Raw genomic sequence first — 26,399 nt, 5'->3', positions numbered from 1 at the left:
GCCGACGATACTCTTCTTCTCCCTTACTCCCACTATTTCCAACCACTTATTGTTCCCCCGTTTATCACCCAATCGTATTTATCGTCGCTTATCGTTTTTCTTCCCCCCCCTCCCCCTCTCTTCTTCTTCCTTCCACCTCTTCCTTCCACCACGACCACGAGGAAAGATCGTTCCGCATAGATAACGAGAAAATTTGAATCGTATCTCCTATTATTACGATCTTTTTTCGCGGATTTCAATATCCATCTCGAGATAGATTTATTTTCTTAGTTTTCCATTCTCCGCGCTCTTTCTCGAAACATCGTATGTAACACGATATCTCTCTTTCTCTCTCTCTCTATATATATATATATACATATATATATATATATATATTCGTTCGTATTCGAACAGATTCCAGAATTGGTTACCGAAGAAGCAACGAGTTTGAGCATGTCCCAACTGGAAGATCTGATGGAGGACGATGGGAACGGGCCGATTCATAGCGGCGATCCTATGCTCTCCTCGCCCCATCTACCGCCGTTGAGTCCAACGCAGACTGGTTGTCAACACGGGCTGCCGGACGAGGACACCCTCGGTAGTTTGGCGCCGACCACGCCCAACTCTTCCTCCGACATGGATATCGTCGCGTAACACGATTCAAACGGAATCAAATCGAATTGGATTCGAATCGTGTTCGGCTATTATTTATCGAATGAACGAGTTGGCAACGAGCGTATGACGGATACGTAGCGAGCCATCGGTCGAGAGAGAGGCGAACAGTTGGTCGAACAGTTGGCGATTTTTGCGATCATCGCCGACACGAGGCGTTACGTTTTCTTCTTTTATCGTTACCTTTCCTCAACGGCTGGCCGTTACTCCCTTTACTTACATACGTATTATACGAACTACGTACGTTTTATACGTAGAACGATATTACCATGGTGCACGTAATATTTGTACGATAGGATCGTCCTTCTCTCGAACCTAACCTCGAAACTGACTCGCCGCGCGTCTTTTATCGTTAGTTCGCGATCACAGGAATAATGCGCGAATAATGCGCGCGCACGTTTGTGGGGGGAAAAACTCGCGCAGGTCGCGAGTTCGGTCGAACGAACGAACAAACTAAAATCTTAAAATGTATACTTGAAATTGCATATCGCGTTGACTTACTGTCCGAAATAACGACGGATTTATTTTGGATGTTTTAATTAAAGCGGGATTCTTTTCATTCGCAAATTGCGCTCATCTTCGCTTCGTATCATCGATCGAGCGATATTTCAATCATTTATTTAAAAAATTCTTTCCACATCTTTGTTTCGTTATTTTTTCTCTTTCTCTCTCTCTCTCTCTCTCTCTCCTCGCGAGGACGCGAACGTCGCTTCAAACGTCGGTTTCAAATCTCGATGAACCGATAATATTCGAATAGAATAATAACTTGATGCGATGACGTTCGATTCGAGCGGATAATTTCAATGATATTTTTATACAAAAATTTCCGAATTGCGAAAAGACATACATATACGTATATCTATTCATAATGGTGAACATGTGCCAATTAAAATTTACACGTCTAGATCTAAGAAGTAATTTTGATCGAGTAATTTTAAGCAAAGCAATCGATTCGAACAAAAATTCGAAACGAAATTTGAAAACAAATGGTGCAAACGATATAGAAAGTATAGCGATTTTGCGAAAAATGGTCAATGTACATAGAGAGGATAAAAATCTGCGAATCAATATATATATATATATATATATGTATGTGTGTATGTGTGTGTGTATATATATATATATATATATTTTCTAAAGTATTTTGCGATGGAAACAACCATTATAATTTGCGTTGTCGAGAAATAATCTGTAGATTTTTATAAATAAGCAGAGACATATCGCGCACGCGAATATCGAATTATCGTTTCCGTCGCTCTGTGATCATTGTATTTTAATACATGTTTAAACAATTGCGTCTTACCTCGTTAATACGTATTATTCTCGCTCACTGTTATCCACGAGACCCGCTCTAGAATGGAATCGCGATAATTCTAAGCGGTGATCGTGAGAAACTATAGAATATATAAATGAAATGTTACAGAAACACCGTTCAATCAAATTTATTTTTACTTTTACGTTTTCATTTCTCCCCTTCTCTTTCTTCTTTTTCTCTCTTCCCTTCTTTTCCTCTTCTACTTTCCGTTTTGTTACAACGAATGTAAGAATTTTTAAAATCTGTTGTAGATAAATATGCGTGTAAAATTACGCGGATCGAAAGAATAACTTGACGCGTATCTGTTCGTGCACGCTTGAATGCACGATGATAAAAGACTTGGAAAAAAATTTGCTCGCAATGCTCGTGTTCGAAAAAAAAAAAAAAAAAAACAAGAGTAAAAGAAATGAAAATTGTAATTTGGTCGATAGAATGCGCGTATTATAGAATTAAACTCGAGAATGGTAAGAAAAAAGGTTTAGGAAAATGAAAAGAAACGATTAAAGATTGTTCCGATTATGGATTACTCGTGGATATCTCGTGGACACGGTATCTAGTTGGCAATGGATTATGAAACAATATCAACGAATTATCATTTCCAACCGATCGAACATGATTTTTTTCGTTATCTCGAATCGTTTTCGAATAACTTTTCCAACAACTTTCGTCTTTTTTTTTTTTTCTATAAAATTTAAAATTGATCGAGATTCTCGTTGTTTCAGATCGTCACTTCGAATTGATCTTTCCGAACTGCGAGCCATGAGCTAAATAAAATGGTATGGATGGATAAACATGGGTATTCGTAAACGAGGATCGAACGAGCAAGAGTGCAAGCTTTATAAACTTTTATTAAAATTAAATCGCAAGTAAGTAAGTAAGTATTAGTGAAGATTCGTTTCTTTTCAGTTATCTTTTAAAATTTCTCACGTCATAATGTATGAGAAATTATTCATAGAATCATGTGCGATAGGATCGCTTCCATCCTTTTGTAATAATCGCATTGGATAATCGATTCTATTAAATATTTAATAATAATTATATAATTTAGTAATCTTTACGATTACATCACCTTATAATCGTATAATCGGCATCGATATATATATATATGATGCATACAATATATTTAATTATTATCGTTAAAAAAGAATAAGCGCGTATTTCGTTGTAGATACATACGTACGTTGTAATTTAATCTCATTACGATTTTACGATCGTTGAAAAATAGCGAGATAAAAACGCAAATTTTTGTAAGCGAATGATTTTCCCTGGCTATTTTAAAAACGAGAAACACAAGGTTGCATAGAACTCGTTCAAAACTCTTCTGTCAGATCGTAAAGGAAATAACAAAATTTTATTTATTTTCAAGCTTCGTATTCTCGTATTTCCCCGAGACAACAACAAGAACCGAGAAAATAATCCAGCCTTTAATACCTTCAAATCGGGGAAAATATCGTTCCATCGATTCCATATTTTTCGAAACAAAAGAGGAAAAAGGAGAAGAAAGAAGATAATTGTCGCTTATTGCACGCTTAATAAAACACGTTATCTTAAATGTGTTTCGAAAAAGCACATTTTTCGATATCGTGGTAAATCGTTAAATCGCGTCTCTGTTGTTAATGCGCGCGATAAAACGATACCCGACGAGCGAGAAAAGAGGGAAAGGAAAAAGGAGATGGAGATGAGGAAAAGAAAGGAAGAAAAGTCGGGCGTGCGAGGGAAAGGGAATACGATCGATCGAATAAAAGAAGAAGGAGCGCGGCGGTATCGAAGATAATCGTGTTCGTGATTATCATTATCACAGGCAATGATCATAATTTTATATCGGTGAAACGTGAACGCGATCACGCGTTAGACGCAAGAAATTTCAAAATTACTTATTCTTCTTCGCTCGCCACGTGCACAGAACGTGGGAATCGAGATGGAACGAGCACGCGCTCGAATCGTATCTCGAACCAATGGAAGGAATCAAGCTTTTCTCTCACCTCTCTCAGGCTCGAGGCAACTTCAAAAAGTTGATTGGTCGATCGAGCTTTCTCGCCGTTACGTCACCGTTACATTGTTCTCGACACATCGTGCACGAACGCATCGATCTCGTGCTCGCGCGGAATCGTTTTCCCGGAATCCGATCGAGTGCGAGTGCAAAATTCGATCGAGCGATAAAAATGACGAAAAAAAAAAAAAAAAAAAAAAAAAAATAAAGAAACGGATGCCACTATATCGCGTCGTCGGTTTGGTGGCCTTGATTCTCTCTCTCTCTCTCTCTCTCTCTCTCTCGTTCTCTTTCCTTCTCTCGACGAGATCTCGCGAGATTCTCAATCATCGACGATAAAGATCGATCGGATGGTTACGATACGATACGTTCACGGATACGAATTTTAGCGAGGACAAGTATAAAGGGGAGGGGGGAGGGGGGGGAGGAGGAAGGAGGAGCGATACGGGACCCGGTGTTTCGTTTCGAAACGATTTATCGGAAGATTATCGAAAGAGGAGAGTGATAGGAAGAGGGGTGATGTGGGGTGGGGGAGGGGGAGGAAAAGGACGGAAGAAAGGGCGAAGGAGACGGAGGAAGGGAAGATGAAAGTTGCACAAGATCACGGTTGGAGATTCGCGTTCGTATTAATCTTTCGCGGACGTAAGACATAATGGCAGCGAGCTGTTCAATTACGCCCGGATTAGCGGTACACGAGGGGTTCCCCTTCTCCCCAAACCACGTCTCTCCTCGAGAATCTGTACTCTCAGTGTCCCTTGCACGCTCTCCACCTCGTGTACACAATCTACCAGGGCCTTTGAAACGCTATATAAAGTGACAAACTTGCTTGGTTGCGCTGTATCGGCGTTAATACGGTATTCGGTGCGTTTCGCTCCGGTAATATCGAATCGATAACGATTCCTTTAACTTTTTACCATCGATCGCGCGCCGTTCGATCGAACAACCACCATCTCCAAGGACGACCGCACGCGACCGATCGCTCACCGCCACCCACCGATCGATACTCTTTCTTCTTCCGCATCCGTCAACGTTCAACCGTTCAACGATGATTCGATACACCATTTCGTGAGATCTATATATATATATATATATATATAGATGTATAGATACATATATATATATATATATATATATATACACGAATAAAATCTATTATTTCTTCGTATCTCACAGAGGGATAGAGGAAAGGAAATACGCGCTTTTCTCGCATTAACGTAATCTAGGTAGGTAATTCATTTTCACCGGTGTCACATTATCATTCGTTGCACGAATAAATTGCTACTTACCTGCTCGTGTACCATTTTACGACCGACCGCTATCCTTCGCTATTCCATGCGATTCTATACTATACCCGCGTTCGAGTATTCCGAACGATTATATCACTCGTACACCCTACACAATAGCCTTGCCACCGACTCTAGAGTAACGCAACTCGTCCCGCTGACTGACCCGAATATTAACGTTTCCCCTTTTCATCGCTCGTTTCGTCGCTCGTCCTCCTCGTATACCTTCCATCATTTCTGTCTAACCTGTTCGACACGCGCCAACACGCGTAATCCGAGAATAAACGTTTCCCGCTTCAAACGTCGCTTTTTATATTTCCTTTCCAACCTGTCATTATCCAATCGGCATACGCGCGAATCAAAGAAACCTTAAATTACGAACGAACGAACGAAGAATAGCTATCATAATCCACTTACAATAGCTACTTATTATCCGTATAAATAATACCCTACCCTAGGTATACACACACGTATACGGTACGGTATGGAAGTATGGGTGGTATCGAGGGCGAGGTATCGATTAGAAAATTCATCCGTCTCTTCCGTCCGTTTTCATCGATGCATCTTCATCTTCCACGTTTATTTAATTTATAAATAAATCGCGCGACGAACATCGCATAACATCGCGAGATATCATCGTCTTTTTTTATTCCCCTGTTTTTTCGTCGCCTACTCTCAACACGCGTTACATACATACGTACGTGCTGATATAAAAGATAACGATTTTTACGACAGTTTGCATCATCGAAGATTAGCGATACGATGTATACAATTTGTTACAGATTTCTCACGTTCGACGCAAGCATGAAACGACCGCTCTTATTATTAATCTGTTCTCTAATGGGATTTCTCCAGTTTGTCAAACCCCTACCTCGGAACGCGACCGATTACGAAGGTAGGTATCGTTTCTTTAACTTTAATTTCGAGTTTTATTCGATCGGACCAACACTTTTTTCTTCGGATAAAAATCTTGTCCTCGTTTTATATTTTACATTTACATTTACGATTCGTAGATATGTCCTATTGGCTGAAATCTGGTCAAGAGAATCTTCGAAGGATCCTAGCTCATCGAAACAACGAGAATCGCGCGAAAAATATTATTATTTTCATCGGCGACGGGATGGGAATTTCTACGATCACGGCAGGCCGAATCTACAAAGGCCAAATCAAGGGTAACACCGGGGAAGAATATAAATTGGCGTTCGAAATGTTTCCCAACACTGGATTCGCCAAGGTATCGTGTCATATATCATGCATCTACTTGTGCGTATAATACGCATAAATCCAATTAATTTTTCTCGCTTTCTTCCTCCTCCTCCTCCTCCTCCTCCTCCTCCTCTTCTTCCTTACAGACTTACAACACGGACAAGCAAGTTCCGGATTCGGCTGGAACAGCTACAGCGATATTTTCCGGCGTCAAGTGTCGCTACAAGGTTATCGGATTGGACACGAGATCCTCGTACAATCAATGCGACAAGCAAATCAATCAAGCGAGCAAAGTTACGACCGTCGCGGATTGGGCTCAGCAAAGCGGCATGGACACGGGTAAGCGATCGTTTTTTCCTTTTTTCCTTTTTTTTTTTTTTTTTTTTCTTAGAAGGAAGAAAAATAAAAGGTAAATAACGCGTGTATACAACTCGGCCGAATATCGAACACGTTGAAGATAAATCGTAGCACGCGCGCAAACGTGACTCGGTAGCAGCAACGATCGACTCACGGTCGACTTACCGGTGTTAAACGTTAAACGTCGGATAGACCTTGCCGGGACGAGCGCAAAAACGACACGCTACGACCTTCCGTTTTATCTAGGTCGCGATATATATATATATATATCTTTCTATCTCTTTTCTTCTTCTTCTTCTTCTTCTTCTTCTTTTTCTCCTCTTTTCACGCATTATCACGGTTATATAATGAAATAAACATATCGATCGACGTGTGGTTCGTTTTCGAAAGAAAAAAAAGGAAAAAAAGAAAATACTGTATTCTTATCGAAACTTATCAATACGTTGAAATTCGTATAGGATTCGTAACGACGACTCGGGTGACCCATGCCACCCCGGCAGGATTGTACGCTCACGTGAATAATCGTGATTGGGAATGCGATACCTCGATACCGAAACAATACAAAGATTGCGTGAAAGATATAGGGAGACAATTGGTGGAGGACGAACCGGGAAACAAGTTTCAGGCAAGTGTCAACTTACGTTCCTCTTACGTTTATCTCCGAACGAATCGAGCGGATTGATAATCGTCGGATGAAAAACATGACAGGTAATCATGGGCGGTGGAGCGCAACTTTTAGGCTTGCCGATGGAACCGATAGATCCCGATACGTGCGTCAGGGGCGATGGGAAAAATTTGGCGAAGTACTGGGAGGAAAATAACCCCGACGGGAAAGTGGTGACCAACTCCGAACAACTTTTCTCCGTCGATATCGCCAACACGTCGAAAATCCTTGGCATTTTCGCTACCGACCACCTCCCCTATCACGCCGTCAAAACCGAGGAGACCCCGAGTTTGGCCAACATGACCGAACAAGCTATCAAATTGCTTCGAAAGAACGACAATGGTTTCCTTTTAATGGTGAGTTCCATCCGTTGAAAATATCCGTTGTGAACTACGATATATAATAAAATATGTCTCGGTTCTGGTGGCGCGCAGGTCGAGAGCGGGAGGATAGACATGGCCCATCATCATAATTTCGCGAAGTTGGCGTTGCGGGAATTATCGGAACTCGAGGAGGCGATATCGACCGCTCTTCAACTGGTCAAATTGGAAGAAACATTGGTGCTCGTGACCGCCGATCATTCCCACGCGTTCACCATTAACGGTTATCCGAAGAGGGGGAACGATATCCTCGGTTTCGCCAACGATCCATCGAAACCGAACGTACCGGCTTACGAGACGCTCAGTTATATCAACGGTCCAGGCTTCTTTTACCATCGACGAAACGATAGCAGCAACGTGAACGAAACGTGGAGGCCCGTCGATCGGGATCAGACACGCGGTGATCCGTATTACACTCAAATGGCTGGTATATATTTGGAGGACGAGACACACGGGGGCGAAGATGTCGGGGTTTACGCGATAGGTAACGAGAATTATTTATTATCCTCTCTTTTATTTTTCTCTACGCGTGTGTACGCGTAGCGATGCGTGCGATACAACGCATTAAAATTTATCGAGATATTCTTCCATTAATCCGACGATTTTTTCGATCGATATTTACATTTCGATTTTTTCCCGACAGGTCCGTATTCCCACTTGATTCGCGGTACTTTTGAGCAAAATTATATCGCTCACGTAGTGGCGTATGCGGCTTGCTTCAAAGACTGGCCTTCCCATTGTGACAACGTTTACAATCGTTACTTCTACCAGGTGGCCAACTCGGTGAATCGTAATACCAATTCATCCATTGTCTTGCCTCTCTTGATGTTGTTGCTGCTTCTCTCAACGATCGCCAATCGTCAATATTGATTCTATACATCGAGGATCTACATTCTATATATATATATATATAATTGATTCGCCTCCTTCTCTCTCATCCAAATAATATCTCCGATCCCTGTTCCCCACTCAATCTAAATAATTTATACCTATACGTACGTATAAGCAAGTGCGTTAAATTACACGCTCCGTTTCTTTCTATTTCGCTTCTCCTCTTTTCTTCCTCCTCCTCTTCTTCTTCTTCTTCTTCCCCTTCATCTCTTTTGTTTCTTCGATTTTGAAAACAGTACAAAACCGCACAAACAAAGAGACGTGTGTGAATACATTAAGTAATTAATCGTACGATCTGAAACGCGATGGACGATACACCTTGTACGATACACCGTGTACATAATTTTCACGTTTCGAATTATATTGTTTAGGTAAACAATTTGTATTGTACGTATATCATAGTCGAATATAATCGGTATATTTTGTATCGGTATGCGTACACAAGTGCACAAGTATACAAGGTATAACGCGTTTACAAGCGTTCCATCGTTCGAATCGGAACGCATACGTATATTTATATCCGATTAATGCAGTTTCGTCTGTGATATAGATATGTATACGAAAACTAGCTCGTAATAACTGTACAATCCCTAATTGTAATTTAATTAATATATATATTCGCTCTCGCGATTTCTATGTATCTTATCCAACGCGGCGCAAATGGTTTTGTATAATTATAATCTGTCTTTCTTTTCGGAACGCACTTCAGTTGCAAACGAAATTACTGTGTGCAGTGATTCACGGCTAGATAATAGAAATAGAAATTGCCGGAAGGAAACGGCAATCGTTTCGACGTTCGACCAAATTTCAAGCGCTTACGAATACGTGCCGAAATACGTATACGCGAACATACACGAAACGAACTGTCCCCTTCTCCTGTCCCCATTCTTCCATATCATTTTGTTCGAAATAAAGAATGGAAATAAAGAATTTTTCAAAGGTGGTATATATACGAATCGATCATCACCTACGAGTGGTCGTTGATCGATAAATTCGATTCACCTCTCACGATGGTGAGATAGTAATTCTTGTAGATAAGGGGATCGGTATCGTCGCTGACAAAGTTTCGATCCGGTTTGACCGATGCGAATGGATTTTCACGCGGTTGCAAAACGACTCGTACATCCGCGACGGAACTTATACGAGCTATCTCCCACAGGATTTCGCGCTTGGTATAAGAGGTGACGGTGACGGGGACCGACGCTTTGCAAAACTCGCGTATCGTTTCCAGCCAGCTATCTTTCCCCCCGAACCCGGTTCTTCGATAGAGGCCAGGATTGTAGACGCAAATTAGATCGGGCGCAACCAGACGTTCCGACGCCTCGTGATAAAGCGTCTCGGGTTTAAACGTGACGATGACCGCTCTACCGGTGGATTTACACTTCTTGCACAATGGAACCGCGGATAAAAGTTTCGGTGGCACGCCGCTCGGCAATCGTAACTCCGGCCCGATCAGGATCAAACGGAGCTTCTTTAAATTTGGCAAAAAATGAAGGAACAATTTTTCCCAAACCCGTAAATTCATACCTTCGAATTGAAACTCCGCGCCAACCAGATGAATCGTCCACTCGATTTTATCCCCCCACTCGGGACAACAAGTTTGCGTGGAGTAAAGTGCCGTGAGTGGGATCGTGCACAATTGGGATAACGTCGAGTACGTGTAAGCGTCCATGTTTCGATAGTACGTACAGCGATCGCCGTATATCTCGAATAATAAGCGGTCGAGATCGAGATCGGGTCGGATAATGGATATTTGGCGGTATTCGTTCGGTATTTTCGGATCGACCCAACCGTATCTATGCTGGAATAGTAAAACCCTTTGCAAAATTTGAAACTGCGCGCACCAATTCTCGTGTTCCCCGGCGTGCTCCTCGCAAAAGTATTCCATTCCGCAACGGGAGCAGCAAATCGATTTCTCGCCGAAGCAACGACAACTCCTGCAAACTCTCGGATACAGGACGATCTCTCTCTCCCAAAGTTGCAACGGCCTTCCGATCCTCGATTCGAGAAACGCGGCCAATTTTAATCGGTAAACGCGATACTGTTCCGCGTCGAGCCGCGACCCGTCGGAGAGCGTGGACGCCATCGACGAACGAATCTCGTTCAACGGTTCGCACAACTCGCCGTGCTTCGTGGATCCTTGGGCTCGATGCGCGGTCGAGCAATAAGACACCATTCGGCAACGATCGCAAAACAATTTCGACCTCTCCATACATATCGCGCAAAGGCTCGACGCGAACACGAATCGCGGCCTTACGTTCAACTCGACTCTCTCTTCATCCTCGTTCTCGTCCTCGCTCGATGATGATTCCCGCCAAATCGTCGCCGATGGATCGTCGCCCCGTAAAAATGTGGCCATCGATCGGGTACGCGCATCGATCGGGACCTTCGACGGGACCACTTCCTCCTCCCCTCCGCTCCTCGAAAATTTCCGCTCCTTTCCCCCACTCTCCTTCTCCTCCGCCGTTTTCGCTGCGTTCCTGTCGTCAACGCAATCGAGATCCTCGCATTTCGATCTCCTCAACGATAATCTCCCGTTTCCTTTGCTTCGACGCCCGTGCTTTTTGCGCCCCATCTAAAAGTTTTTCGCATCGATGCTTTTGAATTCATCGCAAATTTGTTCCAACTTTATCCGTATTTCGCGTTCTCTCTCTCTCTCTCTCTCTCTCTCGTAATTTTGAAAAAAAAATTAAAAAAAAAAGAAACCGACGATTCGACATTTTTGACCAATCTTTGTCGATCAACCACGTATATCCACGTTAAATTTAATATCTGTTAAATCTTATGTCGGTTTAAAACACAAGCGGAAACAAATGCGGAAACAAAAAAAAAAGAAAAAAAGTGATATAGAGAGAGAGAGAGAGAGAGAGAGAGAGAGAGAGAGAGACAGAGAAAAGACATTATCGTTTTACGAGCAATTTAAACTTTGTTAAAAATTTATCACGATTGTGGATTTTTTGTGGAAAACTTACCTTGAAACGTTACGCTTAATCTTGATATCACGGCAATTATATGAAATAATACTAAAAATATTCTATATTTCTTGAACTATATGAACTTTGTCGATTACGATTGTGGGAATAATTATTCGATTTTATTTAAAAAAATATATATATATATTTCGAATATATAAGTAACAGAAATGTATAATCGAAACTTTGTGAAACTTTAAGAAAGCGAAAACGACACGATAATGAATCGTTAAATTACATGGCCGAAATCTCGCAAGATACTTGCATTGTCGAAAAGACAGAGCTTACTTGTGGGCACTATGCCCGGTGCCCGGATAAAAGTAGTAGTATTTCGAGCGTCGTTCCTTGAATATATACCCTCTGTTCCCGGGGTAACGTATCTAAATTGAATTACAATTGCACGTATACATTTATTAACATAAAACTCTCTCTTATATCTTCTTTCGAATATTTATTTAAATTTTTCTCCGAAATCAAATCCGTTATATTGCGTTACGTATATTTTACAGATGTTAAACTTTCTATTTCTCTTTTCTTCTTTCTTTCTTATATTCTTTATTTTTTCATTTTATATTCTCTTCTTTTCACAACAAAAATTGCGATATTCTCTATACATGAACATATAAAAATATAAAAAAATAATATAAGTAAAAAAACGTATTTATCTTTCGTCTATCCTTGTAATATTATTCCTATTTTTTTTTTTTTTTTTTTTTTTACCAATTTCTTTTCTTTTTAACTTTTCGTTGTACGTTTTCTTTATTTTAAGATACGTACTAAAATTAACAAGAAAAAAAAAAAAAAAGGAAAAGTAAACATTTTTTTTTTAATGTTATGTTATTTTGATTTTATTTCTTTACAAATATTGGACGACAAAAGTTAAAACAACTATATCGATATTATAATATATAATCGGTGAAATATTAATCCTAATACATGTGTACATTTTTATTTTAATTCAAATAAAAAAAAAAAAAAAAAAAAAAAAAAATCTTTCTTCTGTGTAAAAAATTCAAAAATTATCGATAAAGTATATTCCTTTCTTTTCTTTATACATTTCTTTGTACCATACATGAACAATTTGTTAACTCGATTATTATTATTATTATTATTATTATTATTGTTGTTGTTGTTGTTATAATTTTTTTATTTTCTTATTGTACGTACGTGATCTCATATTTTTGATATTCGTTTTGCGATTTTTTCCAAATTCCGAAATTCCAATTTTGAGCTTGTGACATGTTTGAACCTGTCGACATAGATATCATATCATTTATGTGCTGATATACGAGATATTACGTCAAATAAAAAAAAAAATATAATCAAAAATCTCCTGTAATCATGTTTCGTAATATCAATCAATTTTATATTATATATAATTTTTCATAGTTTTTCATCTGTTGACCGACAGTGAGAACGCCTCCACGTGGTTGAACGACGAACAAATATGGAGCCGTATTCTACGTTCAAGGTAGGTTATACGGTATCGAGGTTATGTTTTCGCGTTGAAGTATCGTCACTTTGGCAATATATTTTTTCGCGTCGTTGCCAAAAGTTTATTTATAAAAACGCTACAAACAGCCAAATTATTCATATCGATTAATTAAAATATCTCGTGTGTAAAATTAAAAATATTAAGTTACGCGATTACAATGGGAATATCTGTTTTGCTTACAAATATAATAATTTCGCAATTCGTAATTTTATCACCATTTTAACAAAATTTTCTTTACGATACTATATTCTTTTTTTTCGTAATGAAATATCGTTATAGAAAATTGTATTCGACAATTTTTGTATTCACAATTTTTCCACATTCAGATCATTTTTAACGATAACGAATTTCTACATATATTATTAATTACACTTTTATATCATTAAAACTTATATATAACTGTGCATATATGTAAACGTGTCGTTAAACGAGTTTTAATTATTTTCATATTCAATCGTATTTTGATTTTTACGATATTTTTTTTTATCCGTATCTTAATAATTAATTTGTTATTGTATCGTTAACCTCACCTCGTCACCTCACGAACGTTATTTTACATTTTTATCCTTTCACTTATTAACTATAAATTGTTTTTTTTTTTCGAATTTTTTCGATTCGATTAGGATTATAAAACAATTAATTATAAGACAGTTAAAGCGTTTGACTTCATCTCAATGGATTATAATTGTAAAAATATTTAAATCAATTTTTAAATAATAATCGATACACATTTAATCCAATTACAATGTATGAAATATGAAAAAAAAAAATAATACTTCTAAAATAAGTATTCGTAATATTATTATTCAAATACTTTTCTTTTCGCTATAATTTCATAATACATTTTTTTTTATTTTTTTACGCGTTTTATTTCGCGTATAATACTATTTTCGTTTAACAGTTTTATACAGCAAAATTCCAAAATAAATTGTATGTATAAAAGTGGAAAAAGATTTTTATTCCAATATATAATGATATATAATGATTTATTGATATTTTTAATCGTATCGTAAAAAAGGAAAAGAATATCAAAAACAGAATTCAGATCGAACAATGTAATAATATTAATGCTAACGATGATGATGATGATGATGATGATGATGATGGTGATGGTGATGGTGATGATGATGATGATGATGATGATGATGATGAGACGACGACGACGACCACGATGGTAATGATGACAATGAGATCGACGACAATAATGATGATGATGATAATGATGATGATAACGATAATGATGATGATGGTAATGGTGATGATGATGATGATGATGGCCAGGACAACGACGATGACGATGATAATGATAGGACGAGGAAACGAGCAAAAAAGAAAAAAAAAGAAATGAAGAATAGAGATACAAATGATGAGAATTATAAGGATATTAATAAAGATGACTGTAAGGATATTTGATAATAAAAATGGATGAATAGTCAACGACGATGATCATCATGATCTTAATCTAAACAAAATCAACAACAATAATATATAATGCTCGATAATTAGATATCAATTACAAAAGTTACACTCACATTAAGATACAAGTTTTTGATTTTCAAGTTTAAAAGAATAGCAGCATAATCATTTTTTCGTTACAGTTCTCGATAGTACGGTTTGGAAAGCGATTTAACAAGAATGAACCATGCTAATATAGGAATGAAAGTATATGGAAACAATTTATTAAATATAAGGCACAGAAAATCAGAAAAGAAATTTTACATGAACGAAATGGTTGGTTTGGATAGTGATGAATCGCTTCGATCGAATGTATCCGATATTATTATGGAAGTGGAAATAAAAACTGACGAAGAAACGGAAAGCGAGGAAGAACATAAACAACGACTTATACCATCTTCGATTGATCATCGATGTATAAATGATAATGCTAAAAAATCGATTACCCGAGACAATCAATTTAGACAATTTGAAGATGAAAATGTTTGGTTTATGTCTATACAAATGTTCGTGCCTTTTTTGTTAGCTGGCTTCGGCATGGTAGCTGCCAGTATGTTGCTGGATGTTGTACAGGTAATGTTAGATATGTTCAATTTAATAGAAATTCATATAATTGTATATATCGAAATCATCTCATTTAATTATCTCTTCTTTTTTTATAGCATTGGCCCGTCTATCAAACGGTGTCTGAAGTTTACATATTAGTACCGGCATTGCTCGGTTTAAAAGGAAACTTAGAAATGACATTAGCCTCACGTTTTTCGACCCATGTAAATCTTGGACATATGGATACAAGGAAACAACAATGGGCTTTGATCGTTGGAAATCTTGCTTTGATACAATGTCAAGCAACTGTAGTAGGCTTACTGGCTTCTTTGGCTGCTATAGTGCTCGGTTGGATTCCAGAAGCGCAATTCGATATTTATCATGCATTTTTATTATGTGCCAGTGCCTTAGTTACTGCATCTATAGCAAGTTTTCTATTAAGTTTGGTGATGGTCGCAGTCATATTATTGTCCAAACAGATAAACATCGATCCAGATAATATAGCCACGCCAATTGCAGCTTCTCTCGGTGATTTAACTACTTTAATGCTTCTTTCAGGAATAGCGTCTCTTCTTTATAGAGCATCAGGTAAATATATATATATATATATATGCAAGCAATAAATACAACGTAAGTAAAGTTATTATTTATAAAATTAATTTGCCATTAATCAAATATTTGTAACGTTATTTTAGAATATGCACCATGGATAGCACCTGTGTTGATAACATTTCACATTATCGTCACACCAATTTGGTATTATATCGCAGCTAGAAATCCATTTACCAGAGAAATATTAGATTATGGCTGGGCACCTGTAATATGCGCAATGTTAATTAGCAGGTATTTCCATGTTTTTTATTCTGAAAGTATATATATATATATCTATATAATTTTTATAATTATATCGTTACTTAACGTGGGTTGAATTTTATTGAATTTTAGCGTGGGTGGTTTAATACTAGATTACACTGTATCCAATTACAAAGGTGTAGCAGTATTTCAACTAGTAATAAACGGTGTTGGCGGTAATTTGGCCGCTGTTCAAGCTAGTAGAATATCAACGTCTTTACATAAAGATGGACGACGATCCAACAATCAAGAAATACTTGTCGTCCGTTTCAATCCATTCCATATTTTTTGTGCAAAAGGTACGTAGATCAACGATGGTCAAACTTGAAAAACAAACGTGTGTTTGCGTTATCTACAAAAAAAGGATTACGTTATAGGCGGGCATGCAAGAACTGCTAGAGTTTTGTTAACAATGGTGATACCAGGCCATTTAATATTCGGCTATACCATCAGTTATCTTCAAGCTGGTCATACTTCTTTTACACTTATATTTCTTATTGTTTATTTAACCGCCGCTTTGGTACAGGTACATATAGCTAATTCCAATATCATAAATATACAATCGATATAAAACAAATAATTAACAGACGATTAGAAGGTTGCATTTTTATTTGATTTGATTAGGTAATATTATTATTATATATCACACAATTAATGGTCGTGTGGATGTGGAGACGAGGAATGGATCCAGATAGTTCTGCCATACCATATTTAACTGCAGCGGGTGATTTGATAGGGACAGCTCTATTAGGAATCGCATTTCACTTGCTTTACGCAATTGGAGATGGAGATTCGGATGTTGGAGATTGATGGAACTTTAAGTCTAAAGTTAGAACGAATATGTACAGAAAAAAAAAAGGGCAACGAGCATAACGTTCATATTCATCATTGATACTATATTGCGCGATATTTGATCAAATATCGAGATATTTCGTGCTATTTCTATCCTTGTAAATTACATTATTTGAAACGAATCGATATTATTCACTTTTCTTTTCTTTTTTCTTTTACTTTTTTTTTTTTTTTTTTTTTTTCCTCTTTTTTTTTTCTTTCTGTTTTCTTCAACGTTACGTCCTTACAATGTTTTTTCCTGTTTTTCTTCGATATTTTCCATTGTACAGTCTTGCGTGCATGCGTGCTCGCGTGTATGTTTGTACATATCGGTTTGAAAAATGCAAAACTAAAAAGAAAAATAGATGGCGATGACGAGTAATTAAAGTAATTATAAGATTTTGAAACAAATTTTAAAAATTGTTTCAACATCGATCAAATATTATAATTTGCAATATATGGGTAAAGTTTACACGTATAATAATTTTTAAATGTCCATGTGCGTACAAAAAAATATATAATAACGAATACAGTATTCGTTTCAATTGTTAAATTTGAAGCGAATACACATCCCGCATATCGTATATAACGAGACATGCTCAAATATTTTGTACCAAATAATGTACTTATGCGAAATAAATTCGACTTATAGATACATATACGTATACGTCTTGTATGTCGTTAAATTTTTAAATATTTCTTTTTTATTACGCATTATACAACGAATTCGAGTCAATTTAAAAAGTATAAATGGGATAATATATATGCATATGATGCAGTAATACATGATGCAGAATAAAGAGAATAGAGGATAGGATACGAGAAGAGCGAAGAAAAGGAAAAAAAAGAGTATTGTAATAAAATAAAAGTTTTACAAATGTGTGTGTGTGTGTGTGTGTGTGTGTGTGTGTGTATGGGGGGAGGGGAGAAAGAGAGAGAGAGAGAGAGAGAGAGAGAGAGAGAGAGAGAGAGAGAGATTGGAGAGAAAGATAGAGATAGAGAATGCGCGGTGTTTTTCTTTCGTACAATATTATACGATCGAGTTACGAATAGGGCTTAAAGGTTTGTAAGCGTAATCGCATAAACGAGGCAGATCTGAGCGTGTGCGTTCAACGAATGTATATCGTGATACTTGCACGTGCACATCAACATCAGTCAACGATTCGTACATGCACAACGTACAAACGCGAAACGACCAAGTTGTGGTCGAGAGGGACATCAGCCTGTCTCCGTCAATGAAATAGTTAGATCTGTCAGTGCCAACTATCGCCTCGTTCTCGGTGGAGCCTTTTACATTTTATCTATCGCGTTGCTCGATCGAGTCATTTTTTTCAAAATAGTTCTTATACCGACCTCTTTACATCCGTCGCGGTAGCTTCTATTTGTCGAGAATAAACGGAGAAAGTGCCGCGAATCTTGGGTCGGTTGTTATTTTTATTTATCAAAAGATAATATCCCGTTTCTACGTTTTTTTTTTTTTTTTTTTCTTTCTTTTTTTTAATCGCGTTGAACACAAACGGATTCCAACAAACGGATCAATCGATAAAATAAATCTTCGAATCTATCTTCGTCTATCGATATTTCAAATCTCTCCGTGTTGTTCTTTTCTCGTTTGCGTTTCGTCGTTCTTCTATTTGTACATTGCATACATATATACGTGTGATATATATCATCGTATATCATAATCCATTCTTTATTCTTCGTTTGTCTATCGTCAATTATTATGAAACGGAAAAAGGAAAGAAAAAACAAGATATAGGATAAAAATTAATATTAAGCTTAAGAAAAGTTAAATTGCTATATATATATATCGATTATCGAGCTGTATAATGCGTTAAGTTTGTACTTAAAATAGGAAAAGAAAGAAAGAAAGAAAGAAAGAAAGAAAACATTACGCATTTAATGATCTATGGAAAAACGCGAATTATAAAAAACATTTTTATCTGATCGCGCGCAAATGATCCTTGTTTCATGAAATCTTTTTTCTTCGTTTTTTTTTTTTTCATCTCGCGATATAATCACAGCCGTGTATAAATATAATTATGATACAAACCAATTATACCTCGTACCTTTGTTTACGAGATATAGCAAAAAACGAGTATATAAAGGATAAAGGAACGAACGACTCTTGGCCTTCCACGATAAACGAAAGAAACGGGATCGAAAGCACGGTTCGCGGGTCACGGGAACCAAGTATCAAAACGTATGTTAAGTTATTGCTCCTCATGGTCGAACTTAAACACGTGGAGTAATTTATCAATTTGTGAATATGTTACGGAAGTGCTTCGTACTCGCGCGCCGTTAACGTTAAACGGCAATGTTTGCAAATCCCGATGCACGAATATCACAATGTCTCGTTTGATTTTCTATTGTGCATAATTTCTATTTTTCACACTCACACTTTATTTCTTATTATTTTTATAATTAACAACTTTACCTTTCATTTTACTCAACAAGTATTTTCTCTCTTCATAGAGTGATTTTGATCGTCGATTTATATACATACGCATCGCACAATCTCTCGAGTATTATTTATCATACCTAAGAATTTAATTCGCATACACGTATCGCATATCCGTAGAAACTCGATGTTAACAACAAGATAGATTTAGATTTTAAGAGATATGTATATTATCGCGGGTGTAAAACAACGGAGAAAAAAAAAAAATAACACGTCAAATTTACGTACGTATATTTATCTCCACGTGATATTACAACATAATATAACAATCGCGATAATATTCTCATCGTCCAACTCTTCTTTTATTTCTTTTATTTTTTCCCTCCCAATCTAAATCATTATTAATTCACTCATTTGCGCGCTCGTCCCTTATTATTTCAATAGTAATCAATAGATACTCATTTAGATATAATTTTTAAATCGAAAATTTAATTATATTCTACACATTTCTATCTTATTCTATTCTATTATTCTTATTTATTCTATATTTCTATTTACTGTTCTTACGTACACGTGTACGAATATTCAAATATTTATTTCGAACGAAACAGTCATATCATTATAGTTAATTTCATATTCTTCGTTTATTCTTGCGTATAAATTATGCAAATTTGACAGTTTTTTTTCTACAATTACTCGTTCATATACGATGTATATACACTTCTAAGATCAATCGAACGTCAATGTGTGTGTGTGTGTGTGTGTGTGTGTGTGTGTGTGTGTGTGTGTGTGTGTGTGTGTGTGTGTGTGTGTGTGTGTGTGTGTGTGTGTGTGTGTGTGTGTGTGTGTGTGTGTGTGTGTGTGTGTGTGTGTGTGTGTGTGTGTGTGTGTGTGTGTAAGTAATTTATAATATATAATTTATTGCATAATAAGATGCAAAGAGCCAATTATTACAGGTATCAAAAATGATTCGTTCTATTAACGTGGATCGAAAGAAGAAATGATAATTGGGATTAAACGATGAATGAGAAAAAAATCTTTGCGTCACAAAGTGCAGGAAACTCTCGATTCAGTTATAACGCGGTGAGTTGCGATACTCGTGAGTCGAAACTCAATGTCAAAGTGAAACGCTCGATTTACGGACGACCGACTATCAAAGTTCTTACATAATCGATCTTTAAGGAAGTATATAGATAAAAAATACATACAAGTGTGATAAAAATATATAATAATAATACACATGCGCACACACGCAAAATATTTATATATATATTATAAATATAAACGTTATATTATAAATATAAACTATTATATATAGACGTTATCGTAATTAAATTAATATAGTTAATAAATAATAAATAAATATTGCAAGTATACGCAGATTATGTATAATGTATACGGATAATAAAGCTAAAATTAACGATAAAACGATAAGTAAAATTAACGACGAAACGTGCAATTTTTAATAAAAATGTATTATGTGTTCGACCAATCATCAGTACTATATACTATTTTCACGTTTCGCGTATAAATGGATATCGACTCGTATAAGATTTAACTCGTGTAAGCGAAATTGTAAAATTCAATTTTTCGTCAAATGTAAAGAAAACATTCGACGTATTTCGTTTCCTTCGGTAATTTATGCGTTCGATTTTTTTTATAACAATTTAGAATGATCATCACCGTTGATTCAATTCGATTATTATTGATTAGCCAATTAATCGCCAAAAATATCGAATGTTAGCGGAAAATTAGATTTAAAATGGACTGATGTAGCGATTTTTAGTTTAGTTAAGAAGGTCGATGAAGCGAAGTAACGCTTCGAAGTACGGACGAGGCAGAGGTGAAAGAGGCCGTACGATATTTAAAAAGATCGTAGCTAAACGAAGAAATAATCCAATAATTAATCAGACAGATGTAAATAGTAGGCACGTTACGTGAACGAGATAACAGATAGGTAAATAATAGGAATGAGTAAGATAAAGGATTAAGAGAGAAAGACAGGTGCGAAAAACGGGCGATAGGTAGGTAGATTGATAGTTAAACGGTTAGGCAAGAAAACGAAAAGATATAGAGTTAGGTAGGCGAGGAAAAGCAGACGGTAAGGTAGGCGAGCAATCAAGGTTTACTTCGTCGACTGACGATCGATAAATTCGCGCTTGCTCCGTTTAGCGTATGTTCCCGGTAAAAGTCCTAAGCGAGTTTTAAGGAGACAAACGTGATGCATGATCGAGATCAGTCGCGATGTAACCATAGTGTGAAACGGCCTCGCACCAGGCCACCAGCCTTGCACCACCAAATGCGTGACGACGGTTAATTTTTCTTTTTTATCAGAATCAACACAGTTTCGAGAACATTGAAAATCAGGTTTTTCGGGTCTATGAATCTGGTCAAGGTTCGATACATCATCGAGGATTCCCTTACGAAGATAAAGGTAACTTTTTTTCTATGTTCAAAAAAAATTTTTTTTCTCCTCAATCCTAATATCTTTTACGTAAACAGCAGGGACTCTAATCGACATCCTATAATTGGCAAAATACATGTTAAAATTGTCCACTCTCTTTCTCTCTTTCTACATCTCTCTCATACACACGCACGCTCGCGCGCGCGCGCTTCTGCACGAATATACGTACACGTTTCTTATTCTTTCCTATTTTCTGTATTTTTTTCGAAATCGTCATCGAACATGAAAAACAAACGTTCGATATGACGATCATGTCGCGGAAAAATTTTGAAAAAAAAAAAAAACATGTACGTTATGTGGAAATACGTATAAATGATAATTTGCATAAGGCGACAATTAACGGTCAATTTTCATTTACTTTCAACTCGATCTTTTAAGAAAATAAGATCATTTAAAATAAAAAAAAAAAAAAAAAAAGTATCGCAAATGAAACGTAACAATTATCGAAACTCGAGGATCAATATCGTCTTACGTACCATCGTATTTTTGCGTGGTATAACATGAACGAAATATAGATTGATTCGATAGAAAGATCGGTTCTTTTCTTTTTTCTTTCTTTCTTTTTTTTGAAATGACTTTTTTTTTAACATTAAACGAGTAATAATAACAAATAAGTGTATGGACATATGTATGTACGTAAAGAAGAATATGAAAAATTATTCAAGATTTCAGTTTTAATTAAAAGGTAGAAAAAGGGTGAGATAATGAAATGAAGAGTAACGAGTCACGATCGAACGATAGAAAAATATTTGATACGTTTAAACCGTAATATCGAAATTCGAAATCTGTCGTTTGTTCGCGATATTAAAAGTGGATAGGTTTTAATTTTCGATGTGCCTTACAATGTAGTTCAGAGCGAATCAGACTAGAGATATCGTCCCTCGTTGGTTACGTAATTTGCTCGATTCTTGTCCTGAAATACAACTACAACGAGCGAACATTTAGACAAGCGTTATCATTCTCAAAGGAGAATGGCTATATATCGGTGGCAGCGAATCGCACGGGATCCTCAGTAGAAGATGATAGAGGACCAGGTGCATCAACATCCGGTACGATTACCTCCCGACAAAAACGCCCATATCGATGTTACATCCAAATTTGAAAAGTACGTTCAACAATTATTACACGATAATTATTTCATTATATTCAATTTTCAAATCCACGCGTGCACGTGCTAAACTTTTTCATACGATTCGTAGAGATACAATTTTCTTGGTTTTTTTTTTTTTTTTTTCCGCAACGAGATCAAAAATACCTTTATTACGTATTATCTATCGATGCACGAAATATCCATGTTACGAATACTCGCATATTCGAACGTGTATATCGCGTTATGCGATATATGCCTCATGATTTATCACGTTAATTTTCTGTCGACAGTGATCAATGCAAAGAACCTTTACTTTCCGAAAAGCAAACTTGCCACAGGATAACGTCGGAGGATGCTCGTTCGACCACTGGCTCGGAATCAACGATCGTAAACACAACGATCATGGGCACGAGTTTGGGCACAGGCACGACTACGGTGACGATGATGGGTATGGGGGGAGGAACGGGCACGAACGCATGGATGGACACGGTTGTCGGGGTTGACACCGTCACCGATCCCAACGACAAATCCGCGGAACAAGACCGCGTCGATGTACCTATATTCGACGAGGGAACCACCGATAGCGGCCGTCTTCCCGATCTTGTCGCTCAGAGTAAAATATACGGTGTAAACGAAGATGAACCTCTCGAATCGTATTTGGCGATCACCATTCAAGTTTTCATACCGTTTCTTATCGCCGGCCTTGGCATGGTGGGGGCAGGATTAGTTTTAGACTTGGTTCAAGTATGAATCTCTTCTCTTCGTTTTCGTTCAATTCAGATTTTTCCTCTCTTCTCCTTTGTTACTTTCGATCGATAATTCATCTATTATGTGCATCATTAATCACCGACCATCCACGTTACATCTTATTCTTACGTTACTTTCTTATCTTATTCTTATTCCACACAGCATTGGGTCGTGTTCGAGAAAGTGAGCGAACTCATCATTCTAGTCCCAGCGTTATTGGGTTTGAAAGGAAATTTAGAAATGACTCTTGCATCCCGTCTTTCGACTCAAGCGAATCTCGGCCATATGGACACGCCGAAACAACAATGGTACATGATCGTTGGAAATCTCGTCTTGATTCAAGTGAGTCGGATTCAAATTCTATTTTTACTTTTTCCCTTCATTTTTAAATTCGTAAATATATAAATATCGTTTTCTTTTTTTCCGCCCCCCCCTCTCTTCTCCCCCCCCCCAATATATTTTTACCGTTATTCGCAAAATCGGATGCTTTCTACCGACAAGACGCGATTCACCGATGTCTTATCATTGGCGTCACGATTTTATTTGATTATACACACTCACACGCGATATTGAACGCGTGAACGGTAAACGACCTTCGAGAGTTAACGTGATGTTTATCGTCGCGCTCTTTTACTTGATCGAGTACTGGAGATGCAATGACGATACTTATCGCGAAAATGCATATTCGTTTCTACAATTTTTTCTATTCGATCGAGAATTTTTCCGGAAAAAAAAAAAATTTGTCGAATTCAACGAATTCCCAATATCGATACATGATATCAATGGATATCGATGAATTTTCACAGATTTTCCTTCTCCTTATATTTCCCGATCGAACGTTTATCATTTTCAATCATTATTTCCGCTCGGTATGACCGTTTGTGTAAAGAAAATCAGTTCGTGTTGGCAGTGCCAGGCGATAGTGGTTGGATTTCTCGGCTCTGTGGTGGCAATCGTAATGGGAGCATCTCGAAACGGTACCATCTCGTTCGATCATGCATATCTATTGTGCGCGAGCAGTTTGGTTACCGCATCCCTGGCTTCGTTCGTCCTTGGATTGATAACTGCAGGTGTGATCGTTTTTTCCCGACATTGTCATATTAATCCGGACAACGTCGCGACACCGATCGCAGCCAGTCTTGGAGATATCACCTCTTTGGCTTTACTCTCATGGATATCTACGATTCTTTACGAATCAATAAACAAACAAGATTGGGTCGCACCCCTCGTGATAGCTTGCTACATCCTGATTACACCTCTCTGGGTATGGATCGCCAAGAGAAACAAGTACACAAACGATGTCCTTTACTCCGGATGGACTCCTGTCATGATCGCTATGTTGATCAGCAGGTGAGTACCGATTCATATGTGTATATCTTTTCATTTCGTTTCGTTTCGTTCGTTTCGTCTCGTCTCGTCTTGTCTCGTCTCGTCTCGTCTCGTCTCGTTTCGTTTCGTTTCGTTTCGTTTCGTTTCGTTCTATTCCGTTTCGTTTCGTTTCATTCTATTCCGTTTCGTTTCGTTTCGTTCTATTCCGTTTCGTTTCGTTTCGTTCTATTCCGTTTCGTTCCATTCCGTTTCGTTCCGTTCCGTTCCGTTCCGTTTCGTTTCGTTTCGTTTGATTTCGTTTTACGAATGTCGAGAATAAAAGAACGGATAAAAAAAAGGCACGAACCGAGTACATATTAAAAGTGAACACGAACGACCGCTATTGTTGACCAAACAGTTGCGGTGGTCTGATACTCGAATTCATGGTCTCGCGATTCGAAAACTTGACCGTTTTCCAACCGGTGATCAACGGCGTCGGTGGAAATTTGGTAGCTGTACAAGCAAGCAGAATATCGACAGCCCTTCACAAACAAGCCGAACTGGGAACTCTTCTAATTCCACCTGGTCACACGCATCCCGTTATCTTTATTACACCTATCGCTAACTTTTTTGGCAAAGGTAAAAAGCAAAATTTATTTCACTTGAGTCCACCAATTTCTTCTTTTTATCCATTATCTTTCAACGATTAATTCCATTTCTTTTTCTTCCAGGTATGCACGCGAGAACAACCAGAGTTCTAATGGCAATGGTTATACCAGGCCACGTAATTTTCATTTATCTAATTAATTATATGAAGGATGGCAACACTTCATTAACGCCTCTCTTCGTTTTTGTTTACTTGTGCGCCGCCATGCTCCAAGTTGCCGCTCTCCTGTACATTGCCTACATAATGATACATTGGATGTGGAAACGAAAAATCGATCCAGACAATTCGGCGATTCCATATTTAACAGCGATGGGAGATTTATTAGGCATCAGTTTGTTAGCGATCGCTTTTCAATTTCTTTATCTCGTTGGAGATCAAGATTTCGATCGAACAATCCCTCCCTAAAAAATATCTACATACGTATACTTGCATTCTGCAAATGTTTCTCCGATTCTTTTTTTTCCAACAACATCCATCCTATCATCGTTATCGTCAGTGCTATCGCCAATGTTGTTGCTGTCATAGTTTTTATAATTATTATACATATATCGCTATTAAATAGATATATGGTGCCATATTTTCTCTTTTTTCTCATAAGCAAAATTTAAAAATAATTATTTTGTCAGCACAGCATATCTAAAAAGATAACATATATACCTTTCCAAAAAAACGAAGCAATACGTGCAATTCGAATTCAAAAAATCAATGCCAAAATAAAATCTCATAAAGTTGTACTTTTGCCAATATATATATAGAGGAAAGATAAAAATATATATTATATTGTATTATATTTTCGTGATAATTAATTAAATATGAATATTTTTTCGTTAAAAA

General features: G+C 37.2%; 6 protein-coding genes and 1 long non-coding RNA gene across 17 annotated transcripts in view; 4 read left to right on the top strand and 3 right to left on the bottom strand.

Annotated features, from left to right (window-relative positions):
• Mitf (transcription factor Mitf) overlaps positions 1 to 2,077 on the top strand; it is a 15,016-nt gene extending 12,939 nt beyond the window's left edge. For both annotated transcript variants that reach the window (XM_031918735.2, XM_031918734.2), the window contains exon 7: positions 394 to 2,077. In XM_031918735.2, coding sequence (XP_031774595.1) covers positions 394 to 633 — 240 coding nt within the window. In that variant the 3' untranslated portion in view covers positions 634 to 2,077. The remainder of the gene's footprint in view (positions 1 to 393) is intronic.
• Positions 1 to 5,755, bottom strand: part of CtsL4 (Cathepsin L4) — a 22,072-nt gene extending 16,317 nt beyond the window's left edge. The window contains exon 1 of the mRNA XM_031918739.2: positions 5,243 to 5,755. The gene's annotated coding sequence lies outside the window, so the exon portion shown is untranslated. The remainder of the gene's footprint in view (positions 1 to 5,242) is intronic.
• On the top strand, positions 4,485 to 9,669 carry LOC100864563 (Alkaline phosphatase 4). Of its 2 annotated transcripts, none has more exons than XM_086906942.1 (8): positions 4,485 to 5,179; positions 6,022 to 6,134; positions 6,253 to 6,473; positions 6,592 to 6,784; positions 7,261 to 7,427; positions 7,511 to 7,822; positions 7,901 to 8,330; positions 8,490 to 9,669. In XM_086906942.1, exons 2-8 carry the CDS (start codon positions 6,044 to 6,046, stop codon positions 8,714 to 8,716), a joined length of 1,641 nt encoding a protein of 546 aa, XP_086763068.1. In that variant the 5' UTR covers positions 4,485 to 5,179; positions 6,022 to 6,043; the 3' UTR covers positions 8,717 to 9,669. The 2 variants fall into 2 exon arrangements, with proteins under 2 accessions (XP_086763068.1, XP_086763069.1); XM_086906943.1 differs by lacking the exon at positions 4,485 to 5,179 and adding an exon at positions 5,863 to 5,936.
• LOC105736430 (uncharacterized) lies at positions 8,341 to 14,055 on the bottom strand. Of its 2 annotated transcripts, none has more exons than XM_086906944.1 (4): positions 13,385 to 14,055; positions 12,877 to 13,280; positions 11,710 to 12,317; positions 8,341 to 11,312 (listed from the first exon to the last, which is right to left on the bottom strand). In XM_086906944.1, the coding sequence occupies exon 4, from the start codon at positions 11,310 to 11,312 to the stop codon at positions 9,705 to 9,707; it is 1,608 nt and encodes a 535-aa protein (XP_086763070.1). In that variant the 5' UTR covers positions 11,710 to 12,317; positions 12,877 to 13,280; positions 13,385 to 14,055; the 3' UTR covers positions 8,341 to 9,704. The 2 variants fall into 2 exon arrangements, with proteins under 2 accessions (XP_086763070.1, XP_086763071.1); XM_086906945.1 differs by having other exon boundaries at positions 12,877 to 12,958; positions 13,735 to 13,942.
• LOC100864682 (solute carrier family 41 member 1) lies at positions 13,043 to 17,549 on the top strand. 4 transcript variants are annotated; one of them, XM_086906948.1, is made up of 8 exons: positions 13,116 to 13,180; positions 14,223 to 14,603; positions 14,803 to 15,232; positions 15,322 to 15,793; positions 15,901 to 16,048; positions 16,151 to 16,356; positions 16,435 to 16,583; positions 16,682 to 17,549. In XM_086906948.1, exons 3-8 carry the CDS (start codon positions 14,840 to 14,842, stop codon positions 16,865 to 16,867), a joined length of 1,554 nt encoding a protein of 517 aa, XP_086763074.1. In that variant the 5' UTR covers positions 13,116 to 13,180; positions 14,223 to 14,603; positions 14,803 to 14,839; the 3' UTR covers positions 16,868 to 17,549. The 4 variants fall into 4 exon arrangements, with proteins under 4 accessions (XP_003696969.1, XP_086763074.1, XP_086763073.1 ...); XM_086906947.1 differs by lacking the exon at positions 13,116 to 13,180 and adding an exon at positions 13,183 to 14,134; XM_003696921.4 differs by lacking the exon at positions 14,223 to 14,603 and having other exon boundaries at positions 13,043 to 13,180.
• On the bottom strand, positions 15,277 to 19,082 carry LOC147657817 (uncharacterized). The gene is made up of 2 exons (XR_015291726.1): positions 18,958 to 19,082; positions 15,277 to 16,409 (listed from the first exon to the last, which is right to left on the bottom strand). It is a non-coding gene; the product is annotated as an uncharacterized LOC147657817 (long non-coding RNA).
• Positions 17,989 to 26,399, top strand: LOC100864801 (solute carrier family 41 member 1). 5 transcript variants are annotated; one of them, XM_086906936.1, is made up of 8 exons: positions 17,993 to 18,308; positions 21,624 to 21,723; positions 22,721 to 22,858; positions 23,134 to 23,587; positions 23,753 to 23,932; positions 24,501 to 24,940; positions 25,317 to 25,537; positions 25,630 to 26,399. In XM_086906936.1, exons 3-8 carry the CDS (start codon positions 22,773 to 22,775, stop codon positions 25,968 to 25,970), a joined length of 1,722 nt encoding a protein of 573 aa, XP_086763062.1. In that variant the 5' UTR covers positions 17,993 to 18,308; positions 21,624 to 21,723; positions 22,721 to 22,772; the 3' UTR covers positions 25,971 to 26,399. The 5 variants fall into 5 exon arrangements, with proteins under 5 accessions (XP_086763066.1, XP_086763062.1, XP_086763063.1 ...); XM_086906937.1 differs by lacking the exon at positions 17,993 to 18,308 and adding an exon at positions 18,983 to 19,091; XM_086906938.1 differs by lacking the exon at positions 17,993 to 18,308 and adding an exon at positions 20,396 to 20,474.

The sequence above is a fragment of the Apis florea genome, unplaced genomic scaffold (assembly GCF_048593485.1).
Source record: "Apis florea isolate Af1SG1 unplaced genomic scaffold, ASM4859348v1 contig_2495_pilon, whole genome shotgun sequence".
Taxonomy (NCBI): domain Eukaryota; kingdom Metazoa; phylum Arthropoda; class Insecta; order Hymenoptera; family Apidae; genus Apis; species Apis florea.
The sequence above is the reverse complement of the archived record's forward strand: the minus strand, read 5'-3'. Positions and strand labels throughout refer to the sequence as shown.

What these genes read in the sequence shown, in the direction of transcription:
- LOC100864563 (XM_086906942.1), top strand. Translation starts at nt 6,044, where the DNA reads ATGAAACGACCGCTCTTATTATTAATCTGTTCTCTAATGGGATTTCTC. An exon ending in CCAACACTGGATTCGCCAAG is followed by an intron (nt 6,474 to 6,591) that starts GTATCGTGTCAT and finishes TCTTCCTTACAG; the next exon opens with ACTTACAACACGGACAAGCA. An exon ending in TGTCGGGGTTTACGCGATAG is followed by an intron (nt 8,331 to 8,489) that starts GTAACGAGAATT and finishes TTTTCCCGACAG; the next exon opens with GTCCGTATTCCCACTTGATT.
- LOC105736430 (XM_086906944.1), bottom strand. Translation starts at nt 11,312, where the DNA reads ATGGGGCGCAAAAAGCACGGGCGTCGAAGCAAAGGAAACGGGAGATTA.
- LOC100864682 (XM_003696921.4), top strand. Translation starts at nt 14,840, where the DNA reads ATGAACCATGCTAATATAGGAATGAAAGTATATGGAAACAATTTATTA. An exon ending in TCTTCTTTATAGAGCATCAG is followed by an intron (nt 15,794 to 15,900) that starts GTAAATATATAT and finishes ACGTTATTTTAG; the next exon opens with AATATGCACCATGGATAGCA. An exon ending in TAACCGCCGCTTTGGTACAG is followed by an intron (nt 16,584 to 16,681) that starts GTACATATAGCT and finishes TGATTTGATTAG; the next exon opens with GTAATATTATTATTATATAT.
- LOC100864801 (XM_086906940.1), top strand. Translation starts at nt 22,773, where the DNA reads ATGATAGAGGACCAGGTGCATCAACATCCGGTACGATTACCTCCCGAC. An exon ending in GTTACATCCAAATTTGAAAA is followed by an intron (nt 22,859 to 23,133) that starts GTACGTTCAACA and finishes TTCTGTCGACAG; the next exon opens with TGATCAATGCAAAGAACCTT. An exon ending in TAGTTTTAGACTTGGTTCAA is followed by an intron (nt 23,588 to 23,752) that starts GTATGAATCTCT and finishes TATTCCACACAG; the next exon opens with CATTGGGTCGTGTTCGAGAA.